Consider the following 18,565-nt stretch of genomic DNA (forward strand, 5'->3'; position numbering starts at 1 on the left):
CGAGGACCGTTCCCTCAAACATTAAACAGTTTCTTACCATCCAGTTGCCAAAGCAAACCGTTTAACCTTACAACCCATTTGGCCAAGTGACCAGTTCGGCTTAACGACCCGACCCATCCGGCCTAATGGCATATTCGGCCTAACGACCCTTTCGGCCTAACGACCCTTTCGGCCTAACGACCCTTTCGGCCTAACGACCCTTTCGGCCTAACGACCCTTTCGGCCTAACGAGCCTTTCGGCCTAACAGCATTCGGCTTAACGACATTCGGCCTAACGGCATTCGGCCTAACGGCATTCGGCCTAACGGGGTAGAACCATTTTAGCGTGTTGTAACAATACATTCTGTTGTATAAATTATTTTGAAATCAAATTTTTCATTTATTTTAGGCGTGGGCTATACGAATGCATACTAGCGCGGTTCAAAAAATCGTTTTTGCTCCACACCGCTTATTCGATTCGTAACCTGATTCTAAGCCTTCTCCCAAAAAATGAGCTGATTTGGATGAAAATTGAGAGTGCACAAGCCCTTCAAAGTTTGTATGGGAATTACTATGGGAAAAGGATGTTTTTCATCCAATCGACCGTAGAATTTCCCCAAGTGCCCTAGAGGGTTAGTCGACCCATGGTTCTCTTAGGCTACTCTATCAGCTACAACTTTCCCGAAGACCACATTCAAATCGGACGCCTCATTAATTAGTTATCGATTTTTATCCAGAATGAAAATCTTTGATCATGATGATTACACTATACGATGGGCATCACTGCAAATTGCCTTGAAACATAGTAGCCATGATTTATGTGATCTATCTTTGGCGCCATGTGCAGCAATGTTGCCTGCTGGGAAGCTGAACGATCACTGTTAAAGTTTCTGCAGTTGGATAAAAATCGATAACTTATTAATGGGGCGTCCGATTTGAATATGGTTTTCGGAAAAGTTGTAGCTGATAGAATAGCCTAGGAGAACCAAGGGTCGACTATCCCTCTAGGGCACTTGGGGAAATTCTACGGTCGATTGGATGAAAACCATCCTTTTCCCATAGTAATTCCCATACAAACTTTGAAGGGCTTGTGCACCCTCAATTTTCATCCAAATCAGCTCATTTTTTGGGAGAAGGCTTAGAATCTGGTTACGAATCGAATAAGCGGTGTGGAGCAAAAACGATTTTTTGAACCACGCTAATGCATACGTCAAAAAGCACAATTAGGCAAGGCAAAGTTTCCCGGGGACAGCTAGATATTTTAAAAATCGACACTGATTTTTCATTAGTGCCTAATTGACACTGTCGATTTCTCTACATCAATGTTCTCTTTGTGTTATTGCCTCGGTAAATACAGAATGAGTATTGATTTTTCCAATTATTTTTTGATTTAAATTCGAAGGAGACGATAACATCTTGCTATAGAAACAAGAAGAATAATGATTTAGTTTGTTTTGATCAAGTTATCAGCGAAGGAGAGAGAGTCGACGAAGAGGAATAAATCATCAATGATGAAAAATCATTGTCGAAATATCTTAAATTACCGAAGTTCAATTACCAAAACAAAAAATAAATACATTTTTCAAAATTTAAAAACCCAATTGAGACGTGCTGACGCAAATCTGAACTCGGATTTGACTTCAGCGTGTCAAAATCCATCAAAATACATAAAAAGTTTGATTTTCAGACAATATATTGTCGCTGCGCAACCCAAGGCGCCACCAAACCGGACGTAGCCCACTGATTCGCGACGCGACCCAATCCACGACGTTTTCTGAATAATTTTGGAAGTAGTCATCTATCTCCTTGTCATCAGCACTAGTCGCGAAAAAAATAGCGACACTTGTGGACCAAGAAAAAAATAACTATTTTGGTTCCAACCGGATAGACAGTAATGTTGCGATGTGAAATTTTATTTCTATGTAGGTACACATTATTTATTTGGACAGTATTTTTGTTGCACTCAATCCACTGTGTACATAACATAAACAGCAAGATTGAGCTTTTATGCTCCTTGATGGCCGGGTGGTGGTGGGTGGGTGTCGTATTTTTTTCTTCCTTCTGGTCTGACACTTCGGACACTTCCCGACGAAAGCTTTTCAAGCGCGCTTTCGATACACGCAAACTTGACGGTTGCCAAACAAACTTTTTTTTATTTGCTAGAGATGCTGGAGATTGAAAATGCTACATGCTGTTCAGATTAACTGTTGTAATTTATTTATGAGTCATAATTTAGTGACAATGTGTGGTGAGAAGCCTGTTTTTGTATGGAACCTGTTTAATTTCGTCATATGACAAACAAATCAAGAAATGAACACAAGCGTTGCTTTTTGATATTTTTTTTTCTGGCAGCCCTGACCCACAGAGAAAACGTAAAATCGCGCGAACAGAAGAACAAAACAGAACCGCGCACTCGCTTGTCTGTGTTGGTGCCATCTCCCCCGGCTGTGTGTTGTTGGCATTTTTGCCAAGCTGTCAGTCTGTTCCTGCTCCGTCCGCACATTTTTCTTTCATTCGCGATTTGCTCATCGTTCTTTCCGATCCGGACGTCTTCTGACGAAATGTGCTGGCGGAATTTTTCATCGCAGTGAAAGGTCAATAATCTCCAGGAAAATAAATTGTAATTGTAATTGTAATTTTATTGAATACGGTATCCTGTCAGTATACATATACTTTATATCAGGGCAAGGAAACAAAACTAAACTACTGAAGATTTACATTAGGAACAACAAAATTCGATTATCAAGTAACAACTATTAATCTGCTCTAACTCTAGGTCTAAAGTTGGTGGAAAAGTGCTCCATTTGAAGATTACCATCGTAGTGAAGTGGTTTTGATTAGTGAAGGAGGAGATTTTGCCATTTTTCGCGAAATGGATAGTGTCACGGTGGAAGATTTACGCCGGCTGCCGGAATCGATTAGCTTTCCGAACGAGGAGGAAAAGGTGTTCGCCTACTGGAAGCAGGAAAAGGTGTTTGAGGCCTGCCTGAAACAGTCCAAAGGGAAGCCGAGGTGAGTTTTCGATGGGAGTAGGGATTGTTCCGGTGGGCACTTTTGAGGATCGTCTATGCCATTTTATCATAACCTAAAATTTTGCTTGCAATTCTGCCTACATTGAATTGCTGCTATTGAACTTGCATATGCACATGCCTAAATGTACTTGTCAACGTTGCTAATGGTACTGGATATGATGCAATCTGATGGAAGTTTGCAACATCACTTTGCTTGTTTTGAGTCACTAATAAAATTGTGTATGTTTTCTTCAATTCAAGGTACACCTTCTACGATGGGCCTCCTTTTGCAACCGGACTGCCTCACTACGGTCACATCTTGGCCGGCACGGTAAAGGACATCGTCACCCGGTATGCGCACCAGCAGGGTTATCATGTGGAACGTCGGTTCGGCTGGGATTGTCACGGGCTGCCGGTTGAGTATGAAATCGACAAAACGCTGAATATCCGCGGTCCGGAGGATGTGGCCCGGATGGGCATCAAGGCGTACAACAACGAGTGCCGGAAGATTGTGATGCGCTACGCCGACGAGTGGGAACAGATAATCGGTCGGATGGGACGATGGATCGACTTCAAGAACGATTACAAGACCCTCTATCCGTGGTACATGGAATCGATCTGGTGGGTGTTCAAGCAGCTGTACGTGAAAGGGCTGGTCTACCAGGGTGTTAAGGTGATGCCGTATTCGACGGCCTGTACGACGGCGCTGTCGAACTTTGAGTCGGGTCAGAACTACAAGGAAGTTACCGATCCGGCCGTGTTTGTGTCGTTCCCGGTTGTGGGTGATAAGGATAATGTGAGTACCTAGATGATTTAGAAAGAATTAAGAATTAGTCTGCAATTTAAGTATTGTTAAGTGATGGATATGCCCTTCAGATAATTTGGACACTTTCTGCTAGAAGCTCTTGTGCAATTTCTAGACAGATATCTTGTTTCTCTAGAAATGCATCCGTTTATACATTATCCTCATTTATTTCATTCTTTCAGGCCGCCCTGATTGGCTGGACGACCACCCCGTGGACCTTGCCCTCGAACATGGCATGCTGCGTACATCCGGAGCTGATCTACGCCCGCGTGAAAGAACTGAAAACCGGCAAAGTGTACATCATGATGGAGTGCCGCATTGAGTCGCTGTTCAAGGGTCCGGAGAACTATGAAGTATTGGATCGTTTCCCCGGAAAGAAGTTGGCCGGTTTGAAGTACGAACCCCTGTTCAATTACTTCAGCAAGTACGAAAAGGTGGCTTTCCGTGTGCTGTTGGACGGTTACGTAACGGAAGAATCCGGTACCGGAGTGGTACACCAGGCTCCGTACTTTGGCGAGGACGATTACCGCGTCTGTTTGGCCAATGGAGTGATTACGCGCGATCAGGAGATCGTCTGCCCGGTTGATCCGAGTGGAAAGTTTATGGACCCGGTTGAGGATTTCAAGGGGCAGTATGTGAAGGATGCCGACAAGCACATCATCAAGTTGCTCAAAGAAAGGGGACGATTGGTGTTTAGCAGCCAGGTTAAGCACAACTATCCGTTCTGTTGGCGATCGGACACCCCGTTGATCTACAAGGCCGTCCCGTCGTGGTTTGTCCGAGTTGAGCACATGACCAAGCAACTGCTCAGTTGCAGTTCCCAAACGTACTGGGTTCCAGAGTATGTCAAGGAAAAACGATTTGGAAACTGGCTGCGGGATGCTCGCGATTGGGCTATCAGCCGGAACCGATACTGGGGTACCCCCATTCCGCTGTGGATTTCTCCCGATGGTCAAGAAATTGTTTGCATTGGAAGCATCGAAGAGCTGGAAAAGTACTCTGGAGTTCGGGTGAGCGATCTGCATCGCGAAAGCATCGATCACATTGAAATCCCATCAGCCGTGCCGGGAAATCCTCCGCTGCGACGAGTTTCGGAAGTTTTCGATTGCTGGTTCGAGTCCGGTTCTATGCCGTTCGCTCAGAACCACTATCCCTTCGAAAATGCTTCGGATTTCTTGAGCAATAGTTTCCCAGCCGATTTTATTGCCGAGGGTATCGATCAGACCCGTGGTTGGTTCTACACACTGCTGGTCATTTCGACGGCTCTGTTCAACAAGCCGCCTTTTAAGAATTTGAACTGTACTGGATTGGTGCTGGCCAGCGATGGACAGAAGATGAGCAAGCGCAAGAAGAACTATCCGGATCCGATGGAGGTTGTGCACAAGTACGGTGCGGATGCGTTGCGGTTGTATTTGATCAATTCGCCGGTTGTGAGGGCGGAGAATTTAAGGTGAGTGAACTTTAGCTTAGTGACTAATTTCTATCTGATCGGTTTGGCGCACATGCTTCCTTGTGAGATCAACGATCGGACGTAGCAGTTAGTTACGATCCTTTGATTGTTATGACACATACCAATCAAATGTTTACCTTAATCTTTGAGTATCGAGCCATAATAAATAATGTCTTATCTATCATCTACTACAGTGATCCTCAGCCTAACTATCTTTGAGGGCCAAAATTGAATTTTGAAAAGAGACTGCGGGCCGCAAGTCGTTCAAGAGTTTATTATCAAAAATTTTAAAAATTCAACACAAAATCCATTTGTTTTTTTTTTTTGAAAAAATTGAACAAAAGAAAAGAACTAAATAATCTGGAGCTATCAGGATATTTTAGTTCACTTGGAAAATTCCTGAAAATAGTGCTGAAAATCGTAGGGAGTTAAAACAGGCCTTCAAGCAGTTTAGCCTAATATTTAGGTTTTGCAGTTCTTGGTATTAATAGAAATGTTATTTCAGACTAATTACTTAAACGTCAAACGAAATATAAGCAATAGCGGCTCTGGCTAGGACAATATAAACCTCTTTAGGAATATTGTGGATAAACCTACAGCGTACTTATAACGCAGATTATAAGTGCGGAATTCTGGAAGTTCTAGACAGGAACACAGACAAATTTCTGGTAAAACCCCTGGATAAAGTTTTGATAAATTTACGAATGGAGTTTCTTACTGCAACTTACCGATTTCCTGAAAAGTATGTGGGACGTAATTCGGACCGAGAATCGATTACACGTCGGATCAATAAAACTCTAAAACAACTACTGACTTTTATTCCCTTGACATAACAATGAATGACAGTGACATTGAATAAAACTAGGGGTGCACAAATAGTGTCACCACAGAATCCTTTATCGAAACCTTTATTCAAAAAAAAAAAAAAAAAACTTGGAAATGTGAGGTTTTTTGGGACTTCTCGTGAATTTTGAGAAATTTTAGAATGATTTGTAGGGATTTCAAGATTCTCGGAAGAAATTTTGAAAAACTGCCTGGAAAAAAATCGTTGATTTTAAAAGTTTTTCTTGCGTAATTACTTAAGAAGCCAATAAAGAAAAACCGCAATGTGTGCAAGTATTTGTAGCCAATTAAGAATAGATATTTTAAGAGGAATTCCGGAAAGAATTGCGAGGATAATGAAGAGTATCTTGGCCAACCACTAAAGTTTTTTTTTGCGAAATTCCGAAAGCTTGGGCAACACTTTCTTTTAAGAAGTGTAGGCAAAAATTCTCTTGACAATTTTGGAATAGTTTCCTGGTAGAAGTGCTGAATATAAAGTACATATATCGTAATTTTTCGTCAATAAAAAAAGAAATTATTTTAATTTTATTTTCATGATATTAAACAAATTACTAATGACGAGTTCTGCCACAAGTCCAAAATCCATGACAGCGAACAAATGAAATTTATCGTTAACTCATTATTTGAGCTAAACACGTCGTTTTTCAACAGTTTCGAATATCTTCCGAACAAAATTCAAAAACTGTTTTACAGGTTGTAAAATTTTCAAAATCCTACTCTTTTTGAAAAACTTTCCATGGTATTGGCAAAACTTCAGTAGTTAATATTCATTCTCATGAAAATTTTAAAATGTGGTGAAATTTCTGATTTTCTTCATAGAATCTATGATTGGGCCACTTTCTAATACATTTCAAAATCAGTTCGCGGGTCGCACAAAACCTGGTCGAGGGCCGCATGCGGCCCGCGGGCCGCAGTTTGGTGACCACTGATCTACTATAAACAATGTTCATTAAACAACGCTGGCCTGGTAGCGAGTTACTTTCAAAAAGTTTTTTTTCTCTTCAATTTCAATTGAAAAAAAAACCTATTGGAGGAAATGTTCCTGGAATTCAGTGTTGATATAAGTATTTTTTTCAAGAATTTCTCAACATTACTTTTACCAGAAAATCATCTAGATATTCGACAAGAAGCTTTAAATGTTGTCTCAGAATCGCTCTTCAAACTCTTTCAACCATTCAGCACTTTTACCAAAAATCAGCCTTCATAATTTTGCCTTAGCTATCTTACGCTACCATACCAGTCTTGGATACTGTGTCATACTGAATCGCATCTCTTTCCATTCCCTAATTCCAGATTCAAAGAGGAAGGCGTTAAGGACATCGTCAAGGACGTTTTCCTTCCATGGTATAACGCGTTCCGATTCCTGCTGCAGAATATCGACCGGTTCGAGAAGGAGGAAAAGATCGTCTACCGGTACGACGCGGAGCGCCATGCCAAGAACCGATCCACCAACGTGATGGACGTTTGGATCACATCTTTCAAGGAATCCCTGTTGGATTTCGTTGCCAAGGAGATGAAGGCCTATCATTTGTATACGGTCGTTCCACGGTTGACCAAGTTCATCGATCAGCTGACCAATTGGTACGTGAGGATGAATCGCAAGCGTATCAAGGGAGAGTTCGGCGTTGAGGACTGCTACCACGCGTTGGATACTTTGTATGATGTTTTGTTTGCCATGGTGAAAATGATGGCGCCATTCACGCCGTACTTGACCGAATACATGTTCCAGCGATTGCGACTACTGAACACGGAAAAGATTGAGGGAAGTGTGCACTTCCAGATGATGCCCGGATCGAACAAGAAGTACATTAATGAGCCGATCGAGCGCGCCGTTTCGAGGATGCAGGCCGTCGTCGAATTGGGTCGCGTGATGCGCGACCGGCGAACCGTTCCGATCAAGTATCCCTTGACCGAGGTCATCGTTATCCACCAGAGCCAGGAGTATCTGGGGGATATCAAATCGTTGGAAAACTTTATTTTGGATGAGCTGAATGTGCGGAAGATTACTTTGAGTTCGGATAAACAAAAGTATGGCGTTAAACTGCGGGCGGAACCGGATCACAAGGTCCTCGGAGTTCGGTTGAAGAACGATTTCAAGCAGGTCATCCAAGCGGTCAAGGCTTTGACCGATGAGCAAATCAGCGAACAAGTAAAGGCTGGACATTTCACAGTACTAGGACACCGCATCGAGTTGAACGAACTCCGATTGATCTATCAGTTCGATGAGAAGCAGTCGGGCGGACACAACTACGAAGCTCACAGCGACAATGACGTTCTGGTCCTGCTGGATATGACCCCCAACGAGGAGCTCATGAAGGAAGGTGTTGCCCGCGAAATCATCAATCGCATCCAGAAGCTTAAGAAGAAGGCCAAGTTGATCCCGACCGATCCGGTTCTTATCTACTACACTGTCAGCAAGGATGGCGAAATCAAGAGCGTAGCGGAAAGTCACCAGGAGTTCATTGTGAGCACGGTCAAGTCTCCGTTCCTCCCGTACGGACCGGAAGCCGCCTCGAAGGAAGTCCTTATCGAAGAATCCCAAGAGCTCAAAGGAGTCCAGCTAAACCTTGTCATTTGTTCCCCGAAAGACCGACCAATCCCTGCCAGCCCCTGGGTAAATCTGGTCCTCGACGAAAAGATCGCCCCTCGCTATCAAGCAAAGCCATCTCGAGAGGCCACCGTACTACTGACCAACGTCAAAGGCGATCTGCTCAGCCTAAATCAGTTGAACCAAGAAATTCACTCCCTGTTCGGGTTGAACGATCAAGCCTACAAGCTGCTCACCGCCGATGGCAAGCAGCTCAACGGCCTTGATCTCAACCTCAACCAGCAAACCATTTTCATAACCCATGGAACCAGTTTACCGAACGGATGGAAGCCGGCGAAAACGCCCAGCTGTGCCTTCCGAAACGTGGAATACAAGGGCCGCAAAACGACCGTGCTCGAGGAGAACCCCGTCGGAGTGAAGCTGGATGTGGATCAGGTCATGAAAAGGTTTTTCCCCGATGCCTAGCAACTGAAGGTGAACTGAAGATCCGCGTTATTCGACTTTTTGTGCTGTATTTGAACTGGATTTGCACTGTCAGTGCATAGTTAGCTAGCTGTGAAACGATCGTGAATTTGGGTTCAACGAAGATGGACCGTTAAAAAGTTTTTGCTATTACACATCAAAGTACGTTAATATAAGTCCCTAATCCCAAGTGATGCATTAAAAACCTCTGTCGGTTGATTTACTGATCCGAAAGCATTCCATGATTTATAATTTTTGGATGTGGTTCGATTTCTAACCGTCGTTAGCACCAGGGTGCGAGGCCGCCATTTTTAAGAATCCAACATCTTCTATGTAAACATTTGTGTATCCACAAAGGATTTCATTGTGGATACACGATAGATGTTGGCTTCTGTCAGATGCATTAGGTCGGAATAGGGTTGCCACATACGTGGTCGTTAGCCTTTGGTCTAGTGCAGTATTAAAGTAGCACTGAACATAGGTTATGATCATAGAACAGATCCAAAACTGTGTAGGGAATGTAGTAACTGTCATTTGAAATGGAATCACAACTGGCAATGCCGAATCAAGCTGAGCTGAGCTGATAAAAAGTGACTGAAAAATGGCTACATCAGGGCGCCAACTGGCAAGGTATATCGCCTTGTCTAGAAGCACGGCGTGGAGTCAAAACCATCGAAGAGGCCTAAAGAAGACCTATGGAGTGGTGAAAAGCCACAACCCCCAAAAACAACGAGATATCAACATGCACGGGAAGACAACACAAGTACCATTTCAGTAAATTTCTAGCTACATCATCGGTGAACTGAACACACTCAATGCAGACAAAAAGGCTAAAGCAGGGGTCTACATACGAAAGCTGCGGATCAAAAAAGTATAAGTCGTAGGTAGGTATAATTTAGCCATTTTCGCAATTGACTTCAATGTTGGTAGGGTATTGGTTCCCTTCTTAAGCATGTTCTTCATCCTACGAAAAACAAAGGATTGAAGCGCTGTTTGTTTTGTTTCTTATTTTTGTATTTTTTGTTAGAAGTGAGCACCCATGAAAACAAAAAGAACGGAATCAATCGGTGCCGTAATCGCTTGTTTTCGAATAGGATGAATATGGGAGCGTGAGATTAATGATGGAACACATACCCTACATGGCAAGATACTGTACATGAAATACTTGGATAAAGTATGGGGAATTTGATGGGAATTGAAGAATTCAATTGATCAAAGTTATATGGGGAATTAGCATTCCCTAAGAAGGTTTTATTTTGGGGCTTCGCAGAAGATCCCCTTAAACTTCTATCTGGAGTTCCATCGAAAAAATCATCAAAAGCATTCCGGTGGTTCTCCAATATTTATTTCCGATTTTCATTTGATGTTTTATTAGAAACTCTTCCATGAGTGCCCCTCTTTCAAAATTTCAAGTCAAAATAAATAATAATAATATTCCATGAATTCCTTCTAAGGTTCATCCAGGAGTTTTACATGGATTTTTCCAAAAGTTCCATCTGGATTTCTTGCAGTATTTTCTTTTGATATTCCACCCACCAGGAGTTTTTTGGGACCTCCCTCCAGGAATTTCAACTGGGATTTTGTTTCGAGACTCTTCCATAAGCTTGTCCAGAAGTTTCTTACAACATTCCTTCAGGAATTCCAACTATGATTCTTTTAGATATTCCTTCCGGGGTTCAGTAAAATATTACATAGGCCCAGAGAAATCGAGAAAAGTTCTCGACCCGAACAGGAATCGAACCCGTCATCTGCGAATTGATCTTATCCCCAAAGCTAACTGGAAACCCTTCCAGTTCTTCCGGTATAACTGTTGGAGTTCCTTCTGGGATTTTTCCACGAATTTATTCTAAAATTCGTCTAGGAGATCCTGCAGTGGAGTTCTTTCTGAGATGCGTCCAGGAGTTTCTTCTAGAATTACTCCAGAAGTCTTCTCGGGATTCCTCCAGGATTTCCATATTCCTCTGAGAGTTTTTTTTGTAGTTTCCCAAGCAGTTCCTTTGGAATTCCTCAGAGAGTTCCTTCTGGGGATTCTTCTCCAGAAACTTTTGAGGTTACTTAAGTAAAACTTTCATTCGGCTGGTTAAGCCGCAAAAATCGATAATTAATGAATTTGATTATGTCATCGAGTATCGGACTCATGTTCCGTAACCGGTCGTTTGAGAACGTCGCGACCCGTTGGAAGCTTTCCGCTCACCACGCGATCTCTTCGACACAGTCGTCGATGAGAGGTGTGTGGACTTTCAACACATTAAAAACAATGCGCTTCCGCCTAGGCTTTACAAGTACAATAGATGCGTAGTGTGGATGTACATCTAATCATCCGAAAGGGGTGCAGTTTGTGAAAAAGATAACCTCAGAATGTCGAGCTGAACTTGAATTCAGGGTAGTCACTACGTCTTCGAGTCTTCTCGTAGCGTAGCGGCAACGCACCTGTCTAGTGAGTAGGAGTCGTGAGTTCGAGTCTCACCGAGCGGACGAACTTTTTCGTAAATCTCACCTCAATTTGTCCATTTCACACTCACGCCAGTATTTGTAAAGTCTAGTTTTGGAATCAAAATAAGTTCCTGGGAGGAATCCTAAAAGGAGTTCCTGGAGGGTTCGCCGTAGGAATTCCTGGTTATACGTAGTAGATAATCCTGGATAAATCCTAAAAGGAATTTTGACCGGAATCATAGGAAGGAGGAATTTGATGAATAGGAGGAATTCTAGAATAATCCTTGATGGATTTACTGGGAGAATTTCGGAATGAATTTTTAAGTTAAACCCGGAAGAAATACCTGAAAAAAAATCCCGGAAGAAGGTTCTGGAGAAATCTTAGAATGAACTTCTGAATGAAGTAATACCTGGAAGGAATGTCCAAGGAAACTACTAGTAGAATATCAGAGGAAAACCCTGAGAGAAACCCAGAGTAGAAGCTCCTGGAGAAACCCATGAATAATTTCTTGGGGGAACATTAGAAGGCGCAGTTCGGTCGTCTGAGCGTCCGATTGTGCCGAGCTCTCGACGCATACTAATTAGACACCAGCAGAATAAATTTAAATTTGATCGCATCAACCCGGAACAAAGCTTTTTAAATCTATATTAACGTCCAAAACAACTGTGCAAAATTTAAGAGCGATTGGTTTCCTTCCCGTATTCCGCATTACCATTGAAATTTGTATGGAAGTTAACAACTAACAATTGCAAGTCACAAACAAGCAAGCTTGCTGAATTGTTGCTTAATAATGGTAATGATAGCTGAACTAAAATTATGCCCTACACATTACTGTTTAAATGATTTTTCAATTGAGAAAATAGTCAATGTTCGACTTTCCTCATCGGTATCAACAATGATAATTAAAACACTTCAAAAGTTTAACAAGAAATTTATTCGACAAGCATTAATTCCTTAACAAAAGAGTTTAACAAAACATTTGTCTGCATCTTATTAAGCTGATGTATCGATAAGCATATGCTCCTGAACAATGTGCGTTTCACTTGTCAAATAAACGCCTTCAGCCCATCATAGTTTGACTCGGAACTTTGTTCGGATTATGGGATAAATCATGGCTAAAACTGTTTAGACAACCAAGTTATTAAAGAACCAAAATTTTAAACAAATCACTTAAAATAAAATAGAATAGAATTATGTAGTTTAACATTGAGTGCCAAAAGACGTAATCAACGTAAAAATGAGGCATTTATTTATTATTGTTAGTCTGTAACAAGATATCTTGTACCTTTAATATTATTTTTTTATCTTCCGCAGCAGTTGGATTGTACGAGACGCTTGGATCGATGCATTTGACATTTAAGTGCTGTCGTGTTTACTGAATGTCACCTAGATAACGAAACAGCAATCATAAATCGACACATTTCAAGTATCCCTTAACATCCTTATGCACTGTTTATTGACCATAATATCAAGATTCCATAACAAAAGCATAAATAAAAAAAAAATGCTTAACGGATCTTCGACTGAGCATAAGTAGATTACCTGAACAGATGCTGTGAATGCAGCATGTCCAAAACCATACCGCACCACGTATTAATTAAAATTAATAAAAATAAAAACATATTCATATCGCAATTAGTTCGTCTGGAAACAATATCTTCAATAAGAACCAACACTTTTTGGCCGCAATCGATACAAGTTTTCTCACCGTGCGATAAAAATACTGACAGCGAAATCAGAATGGAAAACACGTGTTTTTGGCTGAACAGCTGTTGAAGTATAAGGCGTTGTTCAGTTGATTACCACGTGCTGTGCTAATTCACCACTGCTGAACACAAGTTCAGGAGTGATCATTATTGAGTTATGGGAAGATTATGTTTTGCTTTGGGTGCTGCATCTCACCATCTCTAGGATGGCGCAGATAGGAAGGCATGCGGCTGGCATTCGACAGGTCTCGAGTTCTAATCCGGATTTAAGTAATTTTATATGTATTTCTTATTTCATAATAGGTGTTCTCAACATGAGAGCAAATAATTACTCTCGTGAGAGTTCAACATTTTTGCATTTTATTTATTTTCAGTCATTTTTGCCAAAGCTTAATAACAACTTTCTTGTACATTTATAAAACGCTTTGTACAACAAAAAATTAAGTTGGTGCACAACATGATGCTTTATAACTTCTCCAAATTTGTGTGAACAAAACCCGAACATAGGTTGTACGTGAAAATAATTCAAATGTTTTTCAACATTATGCTGAATTAATTCGTCATAATGGTGCCTGTTAAATGAGTGATTGTTAATTGGGAAAATATGTTGTTGTTTTGTGGACGCTAAAGGAATCGAAAGAGCTTTGTTCCAAAAAATCAACTTTGTTGACCCAGTCTAATACATATACATACATACATACTAGAGTGGGTGAACGTTGTATGTAGAAAATTTAAATTTGATCATATCAACTCGGAACAAAGCTTTTTCAATCTATATTAGCGTCCAAAACAACTGTGCAAAATTTGGAGGCGATTGGTTGCGTCTCATTATTCCGCATTGCGATTGAAGTTTGTATGGGAAAACGTACTTTTTTGCATTTTTTTTTTTCATAAATTGATATTTTTTTGTCCAAAACGATCTAACTAATGACGTTGGAGTATAGCTTAGGATATGCCGAAAAACTTTGCCGAAGACTGCAAAGTGATCCGGCGCTTGTGAAAAAAGTTATTCACTTGATAATTTAGACCAAAAATTGAGATTTTATTATTGATGTTATTCCTTTACATGCTAAATGTTAAGCACCACCGGGAAATCTGCACGTTATAACTTTTTTCACAAGTGTCGGATCACTTTGCGGTCTTCGGCAAAGTTTTTCGGCATATCCTAAGCTATACTCCAACGTCATTAGTTAGATCGTTTTGGAAAAAAACAATATGAGAAAAATGCAAAAAACCACGTTTTCCCATACTAATTTCCATACAAATTTCAATCGCATTGCGAAATACGGGGAAGCAACCAATCGCTCCCAAATTTTGCACAGTTATTATGGCCGCTAAAAGGAATCGAAAAGACATAATCAACATCAACATAATCAACAAAAGTGCGTCACAATATGCCCAATGGTAGCCAAGTCATGGTCCATTTATCGTGCTCTCTACGCTCCACGCCTTCTTGTGCCCACCGGATTTGTTGCGAACACCAACTTTGCAGGGTTTTTGTCCGGCATTCTTGCAACATTCCCTGCCCATCGTATCCTTCCGGCTTTGGTCACCTTCTGAATGCTGGGTTCGCCGTAGAGTGCTCGTGGTTTATCGTCCTCCGCCACACACCATTCTCCTGCACACCGTCGAAGATCGTCCTTACACGCGTCGCTCGAAAACTACGAGTGCTTGCAGGTTCTTCTCTAGAATGCTCCATGTCCAGGTCTTATTAGCGTTTTGTCAATGGTGTATTTGGTGCGGGGGTGAATCTTTTCAGACCGCAGCTTCTTCTGGAGCCCGTCGTAGGCACCACTTCCACTGATGATGTGCCTTCGGATTTCACGACTCTCCTTGTTGTCAGCCGTCAATAATGACCCGAGGTAAACGAATTCTCCCACCACCTCGAAGGTATTCCCGTCTATCGTGACATTACTACCTAGACAGATCAGGTCGTGTTCTGTTTCACCTATCAGCATGTACTATGTTTTTTAGGCATTCACCACCAGACTGACCACGCAGTAACATGATGCTCCGCCAATTATCGCATACAGTCGGCCGGAAATATCGTGCGGATACTTCGGGGTCAGCTTTGAGCATCTCGGCTAATATGTGATCAACCCCCGGGGCTGTGTTCGATTTCATGTTATGGATGGCTGTTTCTATTTCCCACAATGATGGACCTTTGGTGTTGACACGGGTAATACGTCGAGCCCTTGGCGGATCATGCTAGGGTGATGATGACGTGGACGATACTTGAAAAAGGTTTCCAAAGTGCTCGGAACGAGTGTCGAAGGATCCTAGCAATGCGCAACCGGATCTCGCCCATTAGGAGATAAAATACCACGGTCCATTCAATTTTTTTTGTAAGAACAAAAAAAAAAGAACAAGGGGAGCAGGAGGGGGTGTGTTCGGAATCTTCCAAATAATGACCACGTGGTTTATGGACAGCCCTGTAAGGTCGTGTTCTGAATCTGGCTACAATTCAGTAACAAATTTTGAAAACGACGTATAATCAATGCTACACCATGGATTATACGTCGTTTTCAAAATTTATTACTGAATTATCCTCTCATTAATAGGTTCCCACTTCATGAGTGCAGCGTGGGCGTGAGCATACATAACATTTATTCATGTATTGCTTCATTAACAAAGTTGTGGAGTAGGTGTCAGCACAGAAAAAATAATTCTCCTCAATCTATTAGACAAGTGTTCAAACTAAGTTGGAAGATTATCTAAACAAAGCTGGGTTGATCACGTTTTCTTTCATAATTACCAAAGTCAAATAGGAAATGCATTATTTACTCATTCAAATGAAAATACGAACAACAAACTGCAAATTTCTAATTAATTCAAAAATGTATCTGCGATGTGAATAACATTTATCCGACTCATCCCAATTTGAATATTCAATTGATCTAACGGGAAGAGTATAAAAACCAATCGATCAGCCTTCCTCGACATCAGTCAACCGATATCAGTTATCCACTGATCGGAACAGGCAAAATGAAGATCTTCATACCTCTATTAACCACCCTCCTAGTAGGGCTGACCACTGCTCTAGACTGGTGGGAGCACGGAAACTTCTACCAGGTCTACCCACGATCCTTCAAGGATTCCGATGGTGACGGAATTGGTGATCTGGATGGTAAGAAAGGTGTCGGAACTCGTAATCGTCCGTCTTAAGCTATATATTTCTTTAGGAATCACCGAAAAGCTGCAATATCTAAAGGACATTGGCATGGACGGAGTTTGGTTGTCACCGATCTTCTCTTCACCGATGGCTGATTTTGGCTACGACATTTCAAACTTCCGTCAGATTCAGACCGAATACGGAGATCTGGATGCTTTCCAGCGCTTGTCCGACAAGTGTAAGGAACTGGGCTTGCATCTGATCTTGGATTTCGTCCCGAACCATACTAGCGATCAGCACGAATACTTCATTAAGTCTGTGGAAAAAGACGAGACCTACAAGGATTTCTACGTCTGGCACCCAGGTGTAGATGGACCTAACAACACCAAGGTTCCGCCATCGAACTGGATCAGCGTGTTCCGTGGATCTTCCTGGGAATGGAATGAGCAGCGCGGGGAGTTTTACCTGCATCAATTTTTGAAGGAGCAACCGGATCTTAACTATCGCAATCCTGCTGTAGTTGAAGAGATGAAGAACGTGCTGCGGTATTGGTTGGATCGTGGAGTTTCTGGGTTCAGAATTGATGCCGTGCCGTATCTGTTTGAAAGTGGCGAGTCCGACGGACGTTATCGCAATGAACCAGAGAGTCGAGCCACCGACGATCCCGAGAATCCAGCCTACTTGACCCATACGCAAACCATGGATCAGCCGGAAACCTACGACATGATCTATCAATGGCGCGCAGTTTTGGACGAATATTCCCAGAAAGACAACAGAACTCGTATCATGATGACCGAGGGCTATACAAGTCTTCCGAAGATCATCGAGTTCTTTGGTAACGCTACCGCTAACGGGGCACAGATACCGTTCAACTTCGAAGTGATCAGTAACATCAAGAAGACCAGCACTGGCGCTGACTTTGCCAAATACGTCAAAAACTGGCTGGATGCCAAACCAGCGAACAGACGTTCCAACTGGGTGCTTGGAAATCACGACAACCCTCGTATTGGATCTCGTCTTGGTGAGAACAAGATCGACTTGTACAACATTGCTCTGCAAACGTTGCCGGATATTGCCGTCACGTACTACGGCGAGGAAATCGGAATGCTCGATCAGTGGATTCCTTGGAATGAGACCGTTGATCCGGCTGCCTGTAGATCGGACGAAGCCACCTATACCGCTTACTCTCGAGATCCAGTTCGTACCCCAATGCAGTGGGACAATGAAAAGAACGCCGGTTTCTCTACAGCAGCTAAAACATGGCTTCAGGTTGCGGATAACTATAAGACCCTCAACGTCAAGGTTCAGGACCGCGCCCGCAAGAGTCATCTGAAGATATTCAAGAAGCTGACCAAATACCGAAAGCGCCAAATTCTGACCGAAGGAGACCTGGACATCCAGGTGTCCGGGGAGAATCTACTCGTGTACAAACGGAAGGTCGACAAGGTGGGCTACGTGGTTGTGGCGCTAAACTTTGGCACGGAACCGGTTGCGCTGGGTCTGACCAGTTTGTACGATGGAGTTGATAAACGAATGCAAGTGGTGGTATCTTCTAACAGAGTGACCACTGCTGATAAGTAAGTCCGATTCAATTTTTAAGGTTGATGAAAATGTTAATGGGGTAATTTATGTTTCAGCGCCTGGGTGGATGCGGACAAATACCGATTGATTGGAGAGAGCGGTATCGTTCTTCAATACCTTTGGGGTAAGAATCCAATTGTTTCCTAACTTTAGATGAAATCTGATGTAGTCCCATATCGTAGCAGCACAATAGAACATATAATAAATGCACTGCTTGATCGTAGCAATTAATCTTTTAATTTGGACTTTTGAAGTTGAACGTGTTAAAAACTATTTTTTTCGAAATCCTGGTTTTGAAAACACTTACACAAGCAACCCATGAAATAGCTGCTTGGAACTAACAGGCATTCTCAGTGTGTGAGTATTGTTGATCTTCTATTTTTAGCGAGAATGGCGCCTGCTACGTCAGAATGCAAATCAATGTGGGAAACAAGAAAGAAGTTATGATTGCATTCACTTGCCGATTGCGGACCTCTGCGTCTGCATATCGTCCCCTTAAGCTAGAACTTAGTATCTGGTTTTGCGAAATAGCGAGAAATTTGTTTATATCTGAACGTACACCATAATAAACAAAAGTTTTTCAATTGAAGCTGCAAAACACATATTAATCTTTTAAGACCAAGTAAGAGTTTGT

General features: G+C 42.0%; 2 protein-coding genes across 2 annotated transcripts; both read left to right on the forward strand.

Annotated features, from left to right (window-relative positions):
• Positions 1 to 2,873: 2,873 nt before the first annotated feature.
• Positions 2,874 to 9,303, forward strand: LOC109411781 (isoleucine--tRNA ligase, cytoplasmic; the record flags this gene model as incomplete). Its single annotated transcript, XM_029874349.2, is given in 4 exon segments — positions 2,874 to 2,991; positions 3,252 to 3,786; positions 3,978 to 5,245; positions 7,382 to 9,303. Coding segments are annotated over 4 exon segments (3,641 nt in total), but the record flags the coding sequence as incomplete, so codon positions are not given.
• A 6,869-nt stretch (positions 9,304 to 16,172) lies between these two features.
• On the forward strand, positions 16,173 to 18,154 carry LOC109410901 (probable maltase). Its single transcript, XM_019684418.3, has 3 exons — positions 16,173 to 16,365; positions 16,421 to 17,927; positions 17,988 to 18,154. The coding sequence occupies exons 1-3, from the start codon at positions 16,224 to 16,226 to the stop codon at positions 18,076 to 18,078; spliced, it is 1,740 nt and encodes a 579-aa protein (XP_019539963.2). The 5' UTR covers positions 16,173 to 16,223; the 3' UTR covers positions 18,079 to 18,154.
• The last annotated feature ends 411 nt before the right edge of the window (positions 18,155 to 18,565 follow it).

This window comes from Aedes albopictus, chromosome 3 (assembly GCF_035046485.1).
Source record: "Aedes albopictus strain Foshan chromosome 3, AalbF5, whole genome shotgun sequence".
NCBI classification, from domain to species: domain Eukaryota; kingdom Metazoa; phylum Arthropoda; class Insecta; order Diptera; family Culicidae; genus Aedes; species Aedes albopictus.